Here is a 15,463-nt window from a genome sequence, read left to right on the forward strand (position 1 = left end):
TGCTGAGCCCCGACACACAGGCACCATGAGATACCTCGTGCTCCCTTGATGATAGTCACAGTGTTCCCGGGCCCCTGGGGTTTTCTTTCCACGAGGAGGCACTAACCGAGCTTGGGCAAACCAGCTAAAGCCCACCACTGCCTCCCTGCCCTTCCCTGCATGCCTCCTCCATCAGCTGCTGAGCCCCAGAGACCCATCACCAGTACACAGGCCACGCAGCCATGGCCACCCCTGCCCTTCCTGAGCCCGTGCCAGTCTGAGGAGGGGGCTCCAGCCTAGGAGACCATGAATGCCCATCAGCAGCTCCCAGACGGGCAGGGGAGGCCCGGGTGGGCTGGCATCCCCAGCAGCTCTTCAGCCCCCTCCCCATGCTCGGTCCAGCCCCGACCCGGTGTCGGGGGCTCACAAGGTCACCCACTTGTTGTCCAGGCTGAGTCCTCTGGGACTCCCTTCCAGTAGTTTTTGTTAAAGGACTTTTGCTGCCTGGTAGTCAAATTCTTCTCTAGGCAGTGTCCCTGATCCACTGAGTGGGTCCCTAGGAGCTGTATTTGTACTGGATGCTTAAGTAAGGGGACAGAACAACCCCTGATCCAAGCCAGGTCAATCAGGTTTAACTCTGGCAATGAGGAATCAGATAGGAGAGGCTGACAGTCAGGCTCTGCAGCTCAGTGAAGCTCTAACATGTAAATTTGGAAGCTAAGAGGCATCATCCCTAATGTGATCTGAGAGGTCTAGAAATCTGGGCTGCAGACACAGCAGAGAGCACAGTAGATATGCACAGAGAAGAGTAACTTGAGATGGAAGGAGGGGCCTGCCCACCTTGCAGGTCCCGACCCTGAGGGACTTTAGGTGCTGGACACAGAGGTCGTGGGCAGAGATTTCTCAGCTACCTGGGAAGCCGTGGCAGCTAGCTGGCAGGGCCCAGGGACAGGGTCAATCAAAAGGTCAGGGGCTGTGCCCACTCTTCTCTCCCAGAGGAGCCTGAGTTCCTGGGTGGAGACTTACTTGCCAGACTTCAGTGCCTGACGCTGAGAGCAAGGCAAGCGATGGCGCCTTTGGGGGGAACCAAAAGCAGAAGCTTGGCCCATCACCCAGCTGGGCTTCCACCCAAGGCAGAGCAGCAGAATGGAGGCACAGAGCGGGATGGGCCTGGGAAACCAGACTGAGGGGTGGGCAGGTGAGGGACACGAGCCTCGGGGTGGGGCTCCTGGGCCTTAGCCACAGGGGGATGGGGTGGGGTGGGGGTGGGGCAGCGAGGCCCTTGGTGAGAGTCATCCTGAAACATCACCCTTATGCTTGCACTTCAGTCGAAGTGAACCCCTCGCCTCCAGGATCACCCCCCAGAACCTTGCCTCCCTTTCCCAACACATGGCAGTTTGGGGCCCAAGAGGCACCCCTGAACCCTGGCCCATCCCAGGGCATCTGCCAGAGTCCCCTAACCTTCTCCAGGAGGGAGAGGACTGTTTTCAAAGGCTCTACCTTGGGAGTGGCAGGCCTGGGGCTCTGCTGCCATGATTCCATTTTCCTGGGACCTCCCAGAGGATGCTGGGAGATTTCAGAGGCTAAAGAGAGTACAGAGGCTAGAGAGAGGCAGAATCTGCATTATCGAATCTCCTCTACACCCCAGAGCACCTGTGGGCCCAAGTGTCGACAGCTCCCTCTTACAAGTGCCTTCCCCACAGTTTGGTCACCCTAGAGGCTGGCAGGCATGTGGACACCTGCCTTCACTGCAGTTCATCCATCCCAGGATGACTGAACTGCCACGTGGGGGACTCTCTCTTCACCCTACCCAGTCTTAGACTCCAGGATCGCTTGCTTGCTGGCAAGAGGTTCCTACCGAGTGAAGTTCATACACATCCCAAAGTAAGTTCCCTGACGGAGCAACTGCACCTACATGCCCAGATCTTCCTGTGAGCATCCTCCCTGTAGAGTTGGGGGAATCCAAGTTTCAGAGAGGTTGAGAGACATGCCCAGGGTCACCGAGAGCGCAAGCAGCCCTGACCTCAGCCTCCCCCTCCCCCAACACGGCTGACAACATCCAGAAGCCACCATGACCTCCCCCTGCAGAGGCACACCCAGAACTCCAGAGACCAGGTTCATCGCGGGCCCTACCGCTCCTGCAGAGACTCAGGGATGCTCAGCATCGCTGGGCCACCTCTCCTCCCAGGACATGGCTCAGGCCTCGCAGCCTCCTCAGGTCCCTCGACCCCCGCCCTCGAGGGCCCACTCTAGTCCTTTTCACTTGGTGTCCTTGGGCTTCTGCTGAACCATCATCTCTACAGAAGTCACCCCTGAACCCGCCGTCTGACTCGATTCCCCCTGCTAGACTTTGCCATCATGTCCTCTTCCCGACCTTCTGTGTACTTGGCGTGTCGACCAAATCTGTCTCCCACCCTGGCCGTGAGCTGTGACCAGCCCCCTGCTGCAGCCTCCCCCTCCCCTAGAAGGCAGGGTTTGGGAGGGCGGGGCGGAGGTTTGTGGGGCCGGGGCGGGGTTTGGGCGGGGTTTGGGGGCGGGGCAGGGCAGGGTGGGGCGGGGTTTGGGAGGGGAGGCCGGGGCGGGGTTTGGGAGGGAGGCCGGGGCGGGGTTTGGGAGGGAGGCCGGGGCGGGGTTTGGGAGGGAGGCCGGGGCGGGGTTTGGGAGGGAGGCCGGGGCGGGGTTTGGGAGGGAGGCCGGGGCGGGGTTTGGGAGGGAGGCCGGGGCGGGGGCGAGGGGCGGTGCACTTTCCTCACCTGCTCCCTTTCCCTCTCCCTCCAGAGGGGGCTTCCTCCAAGGGCCCCTCTGCCTCCCAGGCTTTCCACCACCCGTTTTTTGGCCAGTTCGTCCCGTGAGAAGGCTCTTCCTCACAGGCTAGAGGAGACAGGAGGCTGAGTATTTCGTAATGAACTTTGTGACGCGCTTTCCTATTTTACTCCTTAAAAGGTGACCCATAAGCCTTTCTGATCATGTCCTGTTTTTAAAAAGTTAAATGTTACTTTTTCCTGGGTGAAAGAGAAACATTTACCACTTGTAGAAAATTTAGAGACTACAGAAAAAGAAAATAAAAGAAACTCACTCAATAACTCTAGAAGCAGAGATAACCAAGATGAATGATCCCATGCACTTTCTCTCTCTCTCTCTCTCTCTCTCACACACACTCACACACACACACACACACACACACGTGTTCATCCCTGTCATCCACTCTGCTTTCTCTAAAAGCCTCACTTAAAATGTTTAACTCCTGGGCTGATACTCTTGTTCTACTCAGGCACAAAGAAGCAGCTGTTACCCCTTCCGGACAGGCCTGCCTAACAATCCCACTCTCCTTCCCCTCCGTGAGGAGCCTGAGGTTGGCTCGAGGCCAGCCTGGGGCAATGTCCACAGCCCCTACGTTTCAATTCATCAAGGAGTTTCAATTTATCAAGGACTTGCTGCGCTGAAAATGCCTTCCAGGGCCGCCCCCTCCCTCCTTGGGAAGGCAGAGGTGATGCGGGGCTCTCTTGCCTTTGTCCCACTCCCAGGATGCCTGAGGTGAGAGAACAGCAGGTCTGGGACATAAGCTGGGTCCCACGCTTGCCCCCTCCCCAGTGACTCTCTGGCCTCTGGTTCCCTGGAGCTCCCTGAGCCAGGACCACCACTCTGTCCTCATTCTGGGCCCTGACGATAGGGGAGGGTCTTTGGGGGTCTCTGAGGGCTAAGAAATGACCCACACCACCCAGGGTCTGACCACTTCCGGGCTCTCATTTCTTCCCATCCCTCCCCAGCACCCAAGCCTGTGACTCGCTGAGGCTGAGCTGGATGAGGGACAGGAGGTGAGCGGAGCTCGGAAGTGACCCTTGAACCCCCATTCCACAGGCCCAGCAGGAACAGGACCCATTGGCCACACCTGGCCCACTCCCACAGAGAGCAGCCCAGAGGGTCCCCAGGATACTGGGGGCTCCAACACGCCTGCTCTTTAAGACTGGCCACTTCAGTCCAAGCTCTGGACTGCAGAGGATCGCCCAAGGGCACCTTGGGGCCCCGAGGCTGAAATATCCAGGAGTGTGACCCAACCCGGAGAGACACTCACAAAATGGGCCACATGACCACCCCCTTAGCCAGACAATAAGAACCATCCTGCCTGTCTGTTCACATGGCCTCCAGGCTGACTGATATGGCCTCAGACCAATGGAGGGGTATGTACTGGTGGTGGTGGGGTGGTCACTGGCCTGGGCCTCCCTGCCATGCATCCTCACATCTGCTTCCATGTGTCTCCCTAGCCAAGGCCAAGTTTGTCACTAGGGTTGGGGGACTGGTGGGCAAGTGAGTTGAAGGTTGTACCCTGTAAGTTTCAGGGCTGTGGGGCAAGGTGCCTCCCCTCCAGCCCCTGCCTTGCCTCTGGGGACTGGAGAACTAGGACCTCTTCCCCTGTGGCCCAGCCCTCTCCTGCACCCTTGTCTCTGGTTCCGAGGTCACTATCTCCTCACACAGGTATAAGGATGCAGGGAGAGCGCATTCTTACAGCGTCTGCCGGGAACAGCAGGCGGGGGTCCAGGAGGGGAGGCTCTGTGGGTGCACCTGCTGGCCTCTGGGCCCAGGAAGAGTGAGGTCTGGTTCCTGGGGAAGAGGGAATCCGCTCCCCTTCAATGAGCAGGAGCAAAGTGGCATGGGGGAGGCCAGGGTGGAGGGGGGTCTGGTGGGTTGGGCTCCAGGTAGGCAGAGCCCAGGGGAACTTGTGGTCACTGCACTGTGAGAGAAAGAGCAATGTTTTGCAAAGATTTCGAAGGTGAGGTAAAGCTTCTCCAACTCTCCCGTGGGGTCTTTAAGAAAGTCTCGAATGTTCACATGCTTTTGAGGGAGTGGACTCTTTCTGGGGGACATGAGAAGAGGCCAGTGCAGGACAGCAGTGGAGGCTGGAGGCTGGGCCACGGGGGGTGGGGGGGCACCTGGTGTCTGGATCATCAGGGTCACCTTGAATCTCTAAAGCAGGTGGTCTCCTGTTCCCCTCAGGAAGGAGGGGCTGGACTGAGAGCGGGGTCCCAAGTAGATGAGAAATGGGGGTGGGGTGCTGTTCTGAGGGCCCTGGAGGCAGGCTGAGCATCTGCACAGCGGGCTGCGTGGGTGACAGTGCTTGCCAGGGAGCTCTCCAAAATGACCTATTAGAGACACTCAGATGCAGAGTCAATCCACCGCTAAGCTCTAAGTTGAATCTACCGCTAAATCCCAAGTGGAAGAGAAAGAAGTGAAACACCAAAGCGTGTGGAGTTCCCCTCTGAGTGGAACACGGCACTATGTCCCTGAGGCAGGAATTCTCTCACCCCCTTCCTCCCTGGCAGCTCCCATCTCAGTCATGGGGGCTCAGCAGGAACCATGTCTGCCACCCTCAGAGACTAATGAGGTGTCTGGCAGGGAGCACCTGCTTAATACACAGCTTTGAATGAGTGAGTGAGCGAAGGAAAGAACAGATGAGTGAATGAGTGAGCGAATGGAGGAGTGAATGAAGGAATGAATGAAGGAGTGGAGGAGTGAATGAATGAACAGATGAATGGATGAGTAAACAAAGGGATGAATGAGTGAACGGGTAAATGACCGAAGGGATAAATGAGCCATGAGCAGGTCCAGGTCTGGGTGCTATTCAGGATAACTGTCGCCTCGTTGGCTTGTGTGTGGTTGGGGAGACGCTGGGTTGCCCCAGGAGTCCCCTGACTGGCGCTGAGAAGAGTCAAACTTCCTCCAGTCAGATCTGATGTCTGCCTGCTATCTGTCTGGCTCTCGCCCCGCCGCTGGGGTGGGCAGAGAGAGGGCAGTGGGCCCACAGAGAGGGGGCCTATGCTCCCCAAATCAGAGCCCAGCAAATGTCCCTCCAGGAGGCCTGGGGAGGGACAGAAAGAGGAGCTCCTCCCCCAACCCAGCCACCCACCTAGGGTATCACCAGGACAGACAGACAGGCTGACTGACGTGGGGCCAGTCCCTGCAGTGTCACAGAGGCTCTGGATGAGGCATGGTGATGACCAGGTGGGTCCTGCAGTTGGGGGAGGTGGACGTGGGTCAGCTCTGCCCCGCAGGGGCGGGTGAGGCAGGACCACGCCACCTGTCTGCGCCTTGCTGTCCACAGATATGAAACGGGGACATCTTACAGCTAACCCCCGTGCCGGAGGGCTTGAGGACTGGGAGAGACCAAGACAGCACCTGGCACATGGGGAGCACTCAACAAAGCTCACTGTCCCCGTATCCCATCCCTCTGCCCTGTGCCCCCGCCCCGCGCCAGTGGGCTGCACCTCCTCTCTGACCATTTATGATTGTGGGGGCTGAGCACCACGGGAGGGGCGTGGGTGTGGCTGTGTATAACTGAGGGTGTGCCTGTGTGTGCCTGTCTGTGCATGTGGACCCCTGTGTACACAGGCTAGAGGAGGGGCTACTTTCCAGGACGATGCAAGCCTACCTCTGTGTCACTGGATGCCCCCCGCTCTCCCAAGAACTTGAGTCCCCACAATGCCCGTCACCATCGGCGGTGCCAAGGTTGCAGGAGCTCCCCGTTCCCAGGGTCCCTGTCTTCCCAGAGCCCACCTGGTGCATGGCACAGAGAAAGTGCCAGCATGTAGAGGAGGGAGGCACAGGGAGGACTTCCTGGGGTGGATGGACTGGCTGCAGGGAACCTTGGGCAGACTCCCCTTGGCTCACCAGCGCCCAGGAAGGTGGGTATCAGCCCGTGGCCAGAGGGGTGCAATGCTCTCAGACCCCACCAGGTGGAGCCACATGTCCATCTCCAGACCCATTTGTCAGGCTTCTGCTTTCGAGAACCCACATCTCAGACGGTATCTGTGCTCGGAGGTCTCCTTGGCAGCTCGGCCTGAGGGAGAGGCTCCTGGGACAACTCTGGACCCGAGGATGAGGGGTCCTGCCAGAGCAAGGGGCGGGACCCACCACCCCACGCCCATCCTGTTTGGGCAGCCTCCCTGCCCCTGGGCTGCGCTGACCTATGGAGCCATGGGGCAGCCCCCGACAGGCTGGGTGAGGAGGGTGGGGCTGGTCTCCAGCTCCCTGGGCCCCCCCTGAGCGACTCCCCCGGGAGGGAGGCCCAGCCCAGGCCACACTCACCTTTCCAGCCCTGAAGACATCTCTTCACTAAACTCTGAGCTCTCACTACTGCCTGGAAAAGGAACATAGATCAGTGAGCGGGGCGGCCTCGCAGGAGTGGGGCCACTAGAGCGGCCTGTTCTCCGCCGGGCCCAGGCCCCAAGCTGCACGAACATGCTGGAGGGACACCGCCTGACCCCGGGGGTGTCAGTGTGGCTTGGGCTCTGCTCTGCTGCTGCTCTGACACTCGGCCCACCCCATCCCACGGTTCCCAGGTGGGCCCTCCTCTCCCTTCCCTGCCCGCTCAGCGCTGCGGCTGCCCACACACCAGTCCCCTGGGATCAGGACCCTTAGGACTCTGTCTTCCACAGGCTCCACCCCTGCCCTCCAGGGGCCAGATGACAACTTCTCCCTCCAAAGGTCAGGGCTGGACTAAATGCGGGCCACGGAGCAGCTACCTAGCACTGGACAGAGGCCCCCACGGAGCACCCTTTCAGAGCCCGGGGCAGTGTGCACACAGAGGACTCAGCTTTCCCCTGGCCTGCACCCCGAGGCTGACTGGGACTCACCAAGGCCCAGCTTCAGCCACAAGGAAGCAGAGAGATGTTCCTTGGAGGCGCCTGGGTTCTGCCCTCTCTGCCTGGGCTGCCTTGCTGGCACCACAGCCGGGCAGTGCGAGTGGGGAGAAAGAGGGGGAGGTCCCAGGCCCCTTGGCAGTTCCAGGACACAAGGACCAGTTCAGTCTCAAGCAGGGCACAGGCACACAGGGCAGCGAGCTCCCAGGCTCCAGCTCCAAACAGAAAAACCTCTGAGTGTTCGGAGTGGAGAAGCTGAGAGCCGCAGTGCCTGGGGATCTCCCGCCTGGATGCCGGACAGCACAGCGTCTGACTCGGTTTCTGTCTCAGGAATAGCAAGGCTTGGGCTCAGGCACAGCTCAGAAAGTTTCCTGGATGTGAAAGAGCCGTTCTACTGCCCAGCCCAATGCTCTCGGGCCGGCATTTCCCACGCAGGTTCAGAACCCCACCCCATGGGATTCTCCAAGGAGGAGGGTTCCGGCCCAGACAGTGTGGGAACCTTCGGGCTCAGCTGCCTCCCGGGAGACCCACGATGCCCATCAGTATGGTCCAGTCTCTGGGAAGAGACCTACTGCCCTGGTTTAATCCAGCCTTTCCCCAACTCACAGACCCTGAACTCTCCTCCCCAGGCGCACCTAGGAAGCCTGGGCTACACTGTCCCGAGCTGGCAGAAACCCCTGGCCGGGTCCAAGGAGAGGATCTCCTCCCTGGACGGACAGCAGACACGGGCCTTGCTTGTCACATGCTTTCTAGGAAGTGGGAGCCAGGTGCCCCCTCGCGGCGACGCTGCCTCAGAGACTGGCCCCGTTTCACGGGATGCGAGATTCCCGCATGATTTTCCTGCCTGTATTACCTCTTCTTTCCCATGCGCTGGGGCCCTCCACCCTACTGGCCTCTGTCTAACCTGCTGCCAGCCCCGGGAGGGCTCCCTGTTAGGACAGACACATGGACACACAGACTACAGAAGCATGGCACACTGACAGGACAGCAGTGGACAGTACACCTGTCTGACGGCAGAAATGACCAGGTGGCCTGGACTCCACAGGGGCTGGGCCTGTGACCAGAGCTCACTGCCACCCTTAGGTCTGATACCACCCCTGCCAACCCTGGCCCCAGCAGCTCAGCCTCTGTCTTTCTATTGATATAAGCACCATTTCTGGCTGGAGTTCAGACATACATTTTCATCCCAGAAGGTCAATTTTTCATCCTCCCTTATTTTGGCTTCTTGGTATGAAGACAAGCGCATGGGGAGCACCCCGGGGCCACCTTGCTGCCGTCCCCAGGCAGAATCTCCTCCTTTGCCCTGTGGGCCAGGGTTTGTGGCTCCCCAGGGACGGAGCCCCGCGGGGGCAGCAGCCACAAGGCTTTGGCAGTCGCCTGCCAAGGACAGTGGGTCTCAGGTACGTGTCTGTCCCCTGTTTCTTGCCCCTCTCAGAGCCACTGGCAGGATGAGGACCCATGGCCCTTTGTGAAGTGGAGACCGGGAAGCAAAGGCCTCTTTGGCCCTGGCGACGCCTGTAGGGAGCCCTCTATGCGGGGGTGGGGTGCGGGGCCCCCGGGCACTGCAGTGACGGACACAGACACAGACACGCCGGGCCGTGGCCCACCCGCTGCCGTGTGCAGGCCGGGGACGCTTACCGAGGGAGAGTCCGTTGGTGACGGCGGAGGAGGAGGCAAGGGGGAGGCCCCTGCGGGGGCTGCGGGGCTCTAGGACACTGTCATCCAGCAGGTGCCTCGCTTTCTCCGACGGGAATGTCGCGCTTTTACTCTCAACTACACTCAACTGACACATCATACTGGAAAATGGAAAGGAAGAAAGAAGGCAAAGCTCCTTATCTACAGAGCAACAGTGGTTCCACCTGCCCCGGGGGCCTGAGCAGAACAGCACCGCTGCAGGACAAAGACCTTCATCCAGAACCGCGGTCCTATCTCCCCATGGCGTGACCTTGGGCAAGTCACATCATTCTTCTGAGCCTCAGTTTCTCTGGCAAATGGAGACTCACGCTACTCACCCTGCCCGACTCCTAGGATGACTGTGAAGCTCAAGTGAGCGGATGGTGCTTTCGAGTGATGGGGCCAAACAAGCCAAAAGATGGCTGACCTCGTGGTCAGCACGTCTGCTTCTGGAGTCATAGACCTGGTCCAAGTCCTTGCTCCAGCCTTACCCACCACTGCCAGGTGCTTCCCCTGTTGGACCTCCTGGCCTCATTCTTACAACACGAATCAGGCAGGTACTCCGGAGGCCTGCAGGGGCCCAGTGAGAGGATGCTGGCCAGGCACGTGACAGTGTAGCCAGCACCGAGCAAGCCCCGAACTCTCGGAGAAGCAAGGCTTTTCTTCTCCAGGGCTAGCCTGTGCTGGCTGAGGCTTGTGTCTTAACGGTAGGAGGACGGAAGGAAGGAACAGAGAGAAGGAGAGAGAGGGAGGGAGAGAGGGCAGAAGGGACCCAACTGCTCAGGGATCTGTGCCCAACATCCTGGGGACATGCGCACATCTGCCCAGCCATGCTAAGGACCACACATGTCCCCCAGCTGGTCAGCCCCATGGAGCCGGGGGAACCTGCAGCAGGCTCTGGGCTCTGCAGGCTTTCTGCAACTTTTAGCAAGTGGAGATGCTGAGCCATGACACACAGGTGCCATGAGATATCACATGCTCCCTGGAGGACTATCATGGTGTTTCCTGGACTCTGGGGTTTTCTTTCTACGAGGAGGCACTAACCAAGTTTGGGCAAACCAGCTAGAAGCCCACCACTGCCTCCCTGCCCTTTCCTGCATGCCTCCTCCATCAGCTGCTGAGCCCCAGAGACCTGTCACCAGTACACGGGCCATGCAGCCACGACCACCCCTGCCCTTCCTGAGCCCATGCCAGCCTGAGGAGGGGGCACCAGCCCGGAAGACCAAGAACGCCCATCAGCAGCTCCTAGACAGGCAGGGGAGGCCTGGGTGGGCTGGCATCCCCAGCAGCTCTTCAGCCCCTGCCCCATGCTGAGTCCCACCCCGACCCCAATGTCGGGGGCTCATGCGGTCACCCACTTGTTGCCCAGGCTGTGGCTCTTCCTGTGTCTCGGGACCGGGGGTGTGGGGAGGCTGCCGGCCACAGAGGCGTCCGGACAGGTGGGCCGCCGGCTGAACCTTGCGGAACTGGAGCCACTGGACGGGCCTGTGAACAGAGCACAGAGAGTGAGGCGAGGGGCTGGGGAGGCTTAGGGGAGGTGGGTTTGCAGGGAGATCCCTGGCTCGGCTGACAGGAGGGGGCAAGGTTCCCCAAGCCCTATAGCTGTCTACTCACGAGACCCTGACCCCTCACCCCCAGCTGCCAGGCACATTGTGATACACATAATAAGCCTGATAACAGGCCATCAGGATGGCCAGCATCCTGCTGTTCAGTGTCCCTGGCCCGACAGCCCCACTGCTCACGTGGAGGAGAGCGCCATGGATGGACAGGGCAGGGGTGGAGGCAGGGGTCGGCAGCCTGGCCTGTTTTCCCTGGGGTGGTACTTCTCCATGGCCACCCCGCTGGGAGACAGAGTTGAGCCTCACTAGTGTGACTTCCGGAGAAGGCAATGGCACCCCACTCCAGTACTTTTGCCTGGAAAATCCCATGGACGTGGGAGCCTGGTAGGCTGCAGTCCATGGGGTCGCTAGAGTCGGACACGATTGAGCAACTTCACTTTCACTTTTCACTTTCATGCATTGGAGAAGGAAATGGCAACCCACTCCAGTGTGCTTGCCTGGAGAATCCCAGGGATGGGGGAGCCTGGTGGGCTGCCGTCTCTGGGGTCACACAGAGTCGGACACGACTGAAGTGATTTAGCAGCAGCAGCAGCAGTGTGACTTCTGAGTCCAGGTCCAGGGCCCATACCCCTGTGCCCTTCCAAGGCCAGACTCTCTTCTGAAGCACATGTCCAACCAAAAGGGATGTGTGCAGGGCTCACTGGGGGCAGTGGATTAACTGAGCGAGACAGCACAGCCATGCAGGCAGGGTGTCAGACATCCAGGCCCATCCGTTATTGCCTGGGTGACCTCGGATGGGTTGCTTCCTCTCTGAGTCTCAGTTTCCGACATCTGAAAGGTGGGAACAACACACTCACCCTGCAGGTGGCTGGGAGAGGTCTTGGGGTAACATACGCAGAGTTTCAGTTAGTGCTCTCTCTGGTTTTATTATGATTAGGTTACCCTGTCCTCCTCAGCCCCAATTATGGGGCCAATGCAAGGTCATCAAAGCCAGGGGGTTGGGGTCACAAACCCTACTGAGCAGCATGTGCTGAGAGACTGAGCCCTTCATGTTAGCCACATTCACAGCTATTTTCTGTGGGGCATGGTCTAGACCACTGCTGTCTCTTTAATTTCTGTGGTTGTGATTTGGGAAGGGAGGTCTTAAGGTGTTACCAAGCTGGGTTCTTGGACTCGAATCAACAGAAACAGATAAGAGGTTAGACGAGGAATTCAGGCAAGGCTTTAATCAGGCTCACAAGGGAGCGAAAACAAGTAACAGGTTCCCTTGCTTGCTCCCTGTGGGTAGGTGATCTGGTTCCTTGAGTGGAGTGAGGGTAGGTGCAGATCAGTGGGTCAGGCCAGAGGGGCGGCCTAGGTGGTCTGCCCACCCCCTGGTGGTGCTGCACGAAGGGATCACGCACAGTACCCTGCTCCAGGCACCTCAGACATGGTGGTTGGATTTTGACCCTTTTGTTTGAAATTTGCCCCAACTGCATATGCCTGCGGTTATTTTTAGTCCCTCATAGTTTCTTTGTATCTGCTGCTCAAATGTTTGTCCAGGTGCAAGCAGTAAAGAGCCCCAGGTCCCAACCTATGTCAAAGGGAGGTGACCCCAGATGATAGCTGAGCCATAGCTACCTGGGCCAGACACCGGAAATGGGAGCCAGGGTTTCTGCAAAGGGGCTCGGTTACTTCCTGCAGAGCACATCGAATGTGGGGCAAACCAGGGGGCTACTGCCTGGCTGTGCTGGGGAACATCCTGGAGGGCCTGTGAGGCCAGAGGTCCACCCAGGGCTCCAGATCCTCCACCAGAAGATGCTGCAGATCCACTAGTGACCTAAGGGTCCCCGTGTCCCCCAGCACGCTCGGTTCATTCTTATTTTGGCGTGCAAAACAACGACCCTTGTCCGCAGCCTGTGCACTATGGGAAGTCCAGCTTCTGGCACTTAAGAGGGTTCCCGAGGCAAGGAACTCACGAAATTTCGGGCTCTGAACTCCCACTCTCAGAGATCGTCCCACCCCACTGTGCCTCCTCCACATCCTCTCCTTCACTTCCCTGAGGCCCCACCACCAAGCCCTGCACTAGGTCTCCGCTGTTCCCTTCAACAACTATTCCCAGGTGTCAACCCCTCCTTCAGCCCCACTACACAACTATCAGACTCTCTCCCCTCCAAAATGCTGCCACTCTCCTGCCACGAGAACACGGTGCCTGTTGGGTTTGGTTGCCCTCAATCGCCATGTGCACCTCCGGAGACACCAGGCTTCCTGCCAGGCCCCCGAGGAACAGGAACCTCCGACCCAACCTCCTGTTCCCTCTGAGAGTTCACTGCACCACTTCCCCTTCTCCTGCTCGGTCCATTCCAGTTTATGCATACACTCTTAGTTTCTCACCTTCTGCAAAAGAAGGTGCCCTGGCCCAGCTCTCCTCCCAGGCACCACATGGGATGTGGAGGAGGCACAGGGGGGTGGGACGATCTCTGGGAGTGGGAGTTCACTGCACCACTTCCCCTTCTCCTGCTCGGTCCATTCCAGTTTATGCATACACTCTGATTTTCCCACCTTCTGCAAAAGAAGGTCCCCTGGCCCAGCTCTCCTCCCAGGCGCCACACTTCCTCAAAAACCAGCTGCCGCCCCCTCACTCACTCTTCAAGTCACTAAATCTGGTTTCCATTTCCTAATGACATTTCCATTGACCTCCTTTGGGCCAAATCGTCGAGCATTCATTGGCTTCCTCACCAGCGCCCTTGGTGGGTGATGCAGGTGATGACTCCTCGTAAGCCTCTGCTTCCTGGGTGCCTGTGATATCACTCCCTCCTGCTTCTCCCTGAACCTCTTTGATCGCTGTCACTCAGCCTCCTCTATGGGTTCCTGATCCCCCAGTGGCTGGTATTGTCTATACAAGCCTCCCTCTTTGGCTCCTGGTTCTGATTTGATTTTAACTCAGCGGGTTGGCTGATGACTCTTAAACCTTTACTGCCATCCTTTTTTGTTGTTGTTGTTTGTTTTAAAGAGCAAGGGAGCTTATGGAAATCCACAATAGTTATTTATTTTTTTAATATTTATTTAGTTACTTGGCTGCACTGGGTCTTCATTGTGGCGTGTAGGATCTTTAGTTGCAGGCATGTGGAAGTTAGTTCCCTGACCAGGGGTCAAACCCAGATCCCCTGAATGGTGAGCCCAAGGAGTCTTAGCCACTGGACCATCAGGGAAGTCTCCAGCCATCCTTTTTTTTTTTTTTTTTTTTTGAGCCTGAGACCTGCATTTCCTTCTGTTGGCTTGATCCCTTCATCTGAGCTTTCCTAAGATATCGTAAGTTCAGCCAAGGTTGAACTTGAACCCTCTTCCTGTATTTCCAGCCTTGGCTGGAGGCCCTGCTGGCCATTCAGTCACCTGGCCTGGAAGGAGCAGTCGTCTTGGCTTCTCCAAGACTGTGACTTGCCTTTTCTCGTCTTACTCAGTTCAGTTCAGTTGCTCAGTTGTGTCCGACTCTTTGCAATCCCATGGACTGCAGCACACCAGGCTTCCCTGTCCATCACCAACTCCTGGAGCTTACTCCAACTCATGTCCATCACTTTGGTGATGCCATCCAACCATCTCATCCTCTGTCGCCCCCTTCTCCTCCCGACTTCAATCTTTCCCAGCATCAGGGTTTTTTCAAATGAGTCAGTTCTTCGCATCAGGTGGCCAAAGTACTGGAGTTTCAGCTTCAGCATCAGTCCTTCCAATGAACATTCAGGACTGATTTCCTTTAGGATGGACTGGTTGGATCTCCTTGCAGTCCAAGGGACTCTCAAGAGTCTTCTCCAACACCACAGTTCAAAAGCATCAATTCTTTGGCGCTTTCTTTAGAGTTTAAGTCTCACATCCATACATGACTACTGGATAAACCATAGCTTTGACTAGACAGACCTTTATTGGTAAAATAATGTCTTTGCTTTTTGATATGCTGTCTAGGTTAGTCATACCTTTTCTTCTAAGGAGCAAGCGTCTTTTAATTTCATGGCTGCAGTCACCATCTGCAGTGATTTTGGAGACCCCCGAAATAAAGTCTCTCACTGTTTCCATTGTTTCCCCATCTCTTCTTACTTGCCACACACAATCGTCAAGACCCCTAGGTTTTCTACACCCCCTCCCTGTCCATCTCTCTTCTCACTGACTGGTCTGAGTTACCACACTTTCTCTTCTTCCTGCAGCCAGTCTAAACTTCTCATCATACAGATTCATGAAAGTCTGATAAGTGAAAAGCCTGAAACTGTCAGGGGCATGGTGCTCAAATCCTGTTATATCTGGTCATTTTGGCTAATCTTAAAATCCTGAAGAAGAAGAAAGGGACAAAGTAGTCGCAACAAATTTTGAGAAGAACAGCACAGGACTTGTCCTACCAGTTATCAGACCAAAGCACAAGACAAAAGTAACTCAAACAGTCTAGTGCTGGCACGTGGACAGAGAAACTGTTCAGTGAATCACAGGTGAGAGTCTAGACTTCTTCATGGTGGCGGCGGCATTACAAGTTAAAGGGAAGACAGGGTCTTCAGTACATGGGTCTAGAACCATTAGGTTCCACGTGGAGAAAGATGAAGTTGTTGAGTCCTTTTACCTTACATTATGCGAGTGGATTAATTATATATATATATG

General features: G+C 57.3%; 1 protein-coding gene across 9 annotated transcripts in view; it reads right to left on the minus strand.

The window, feature by feature from the left end:
- RALGPS1 (Ral GEF with PH domain and SH3 binding motif 1) overlaps window positions 1–15,463 on the minus strand; it is a 302,552-nt gene that overhangs the window by 18,075 nt on the left and 269,014 nt on the right. For 6 of the 9 annotated variants that reach the window (XM_070378968.1, XM_070378972.1, XM_070378971.1 and 3 more), the window contains 3 exons: window positions 10,646–10,772; window positions 9,252–9,409; window positions 7,060–7,111 (listed from right to left, as the gene is read on the minus strand). In XM_070378968.1, the coding sequence (XP_070235069.1) occupies window positions 7,060–7,111; window positions 9,252–9,409; window positions 10,646–10,772 (337 nt within the window). The remainder of the gene's footprint in view (window positions 1–7,059; window positions 7,112–9,251; window positions 9,410–10,645; window positions 10,773–15,463) is intronic. The other 3 variants (XM_070378975.1, XM_070378974.1, XM_070378973.1) reach the window with 1 other exon arrangement.

Source organism: Bos mutus, chromosome 11 (genome assembly GCF_027580195.1).
Source record: "Bos mutus isolate GX-2022 chromosome 11, NWIPB_WYAK_1.1, whole genome shotgun sequence".
Taxonomy (NCBI): Eukaryota; Metazoa; Chordata; class Mammalia; order Artiodactyla; family Bovidae; genus Bos; species Bos mutus.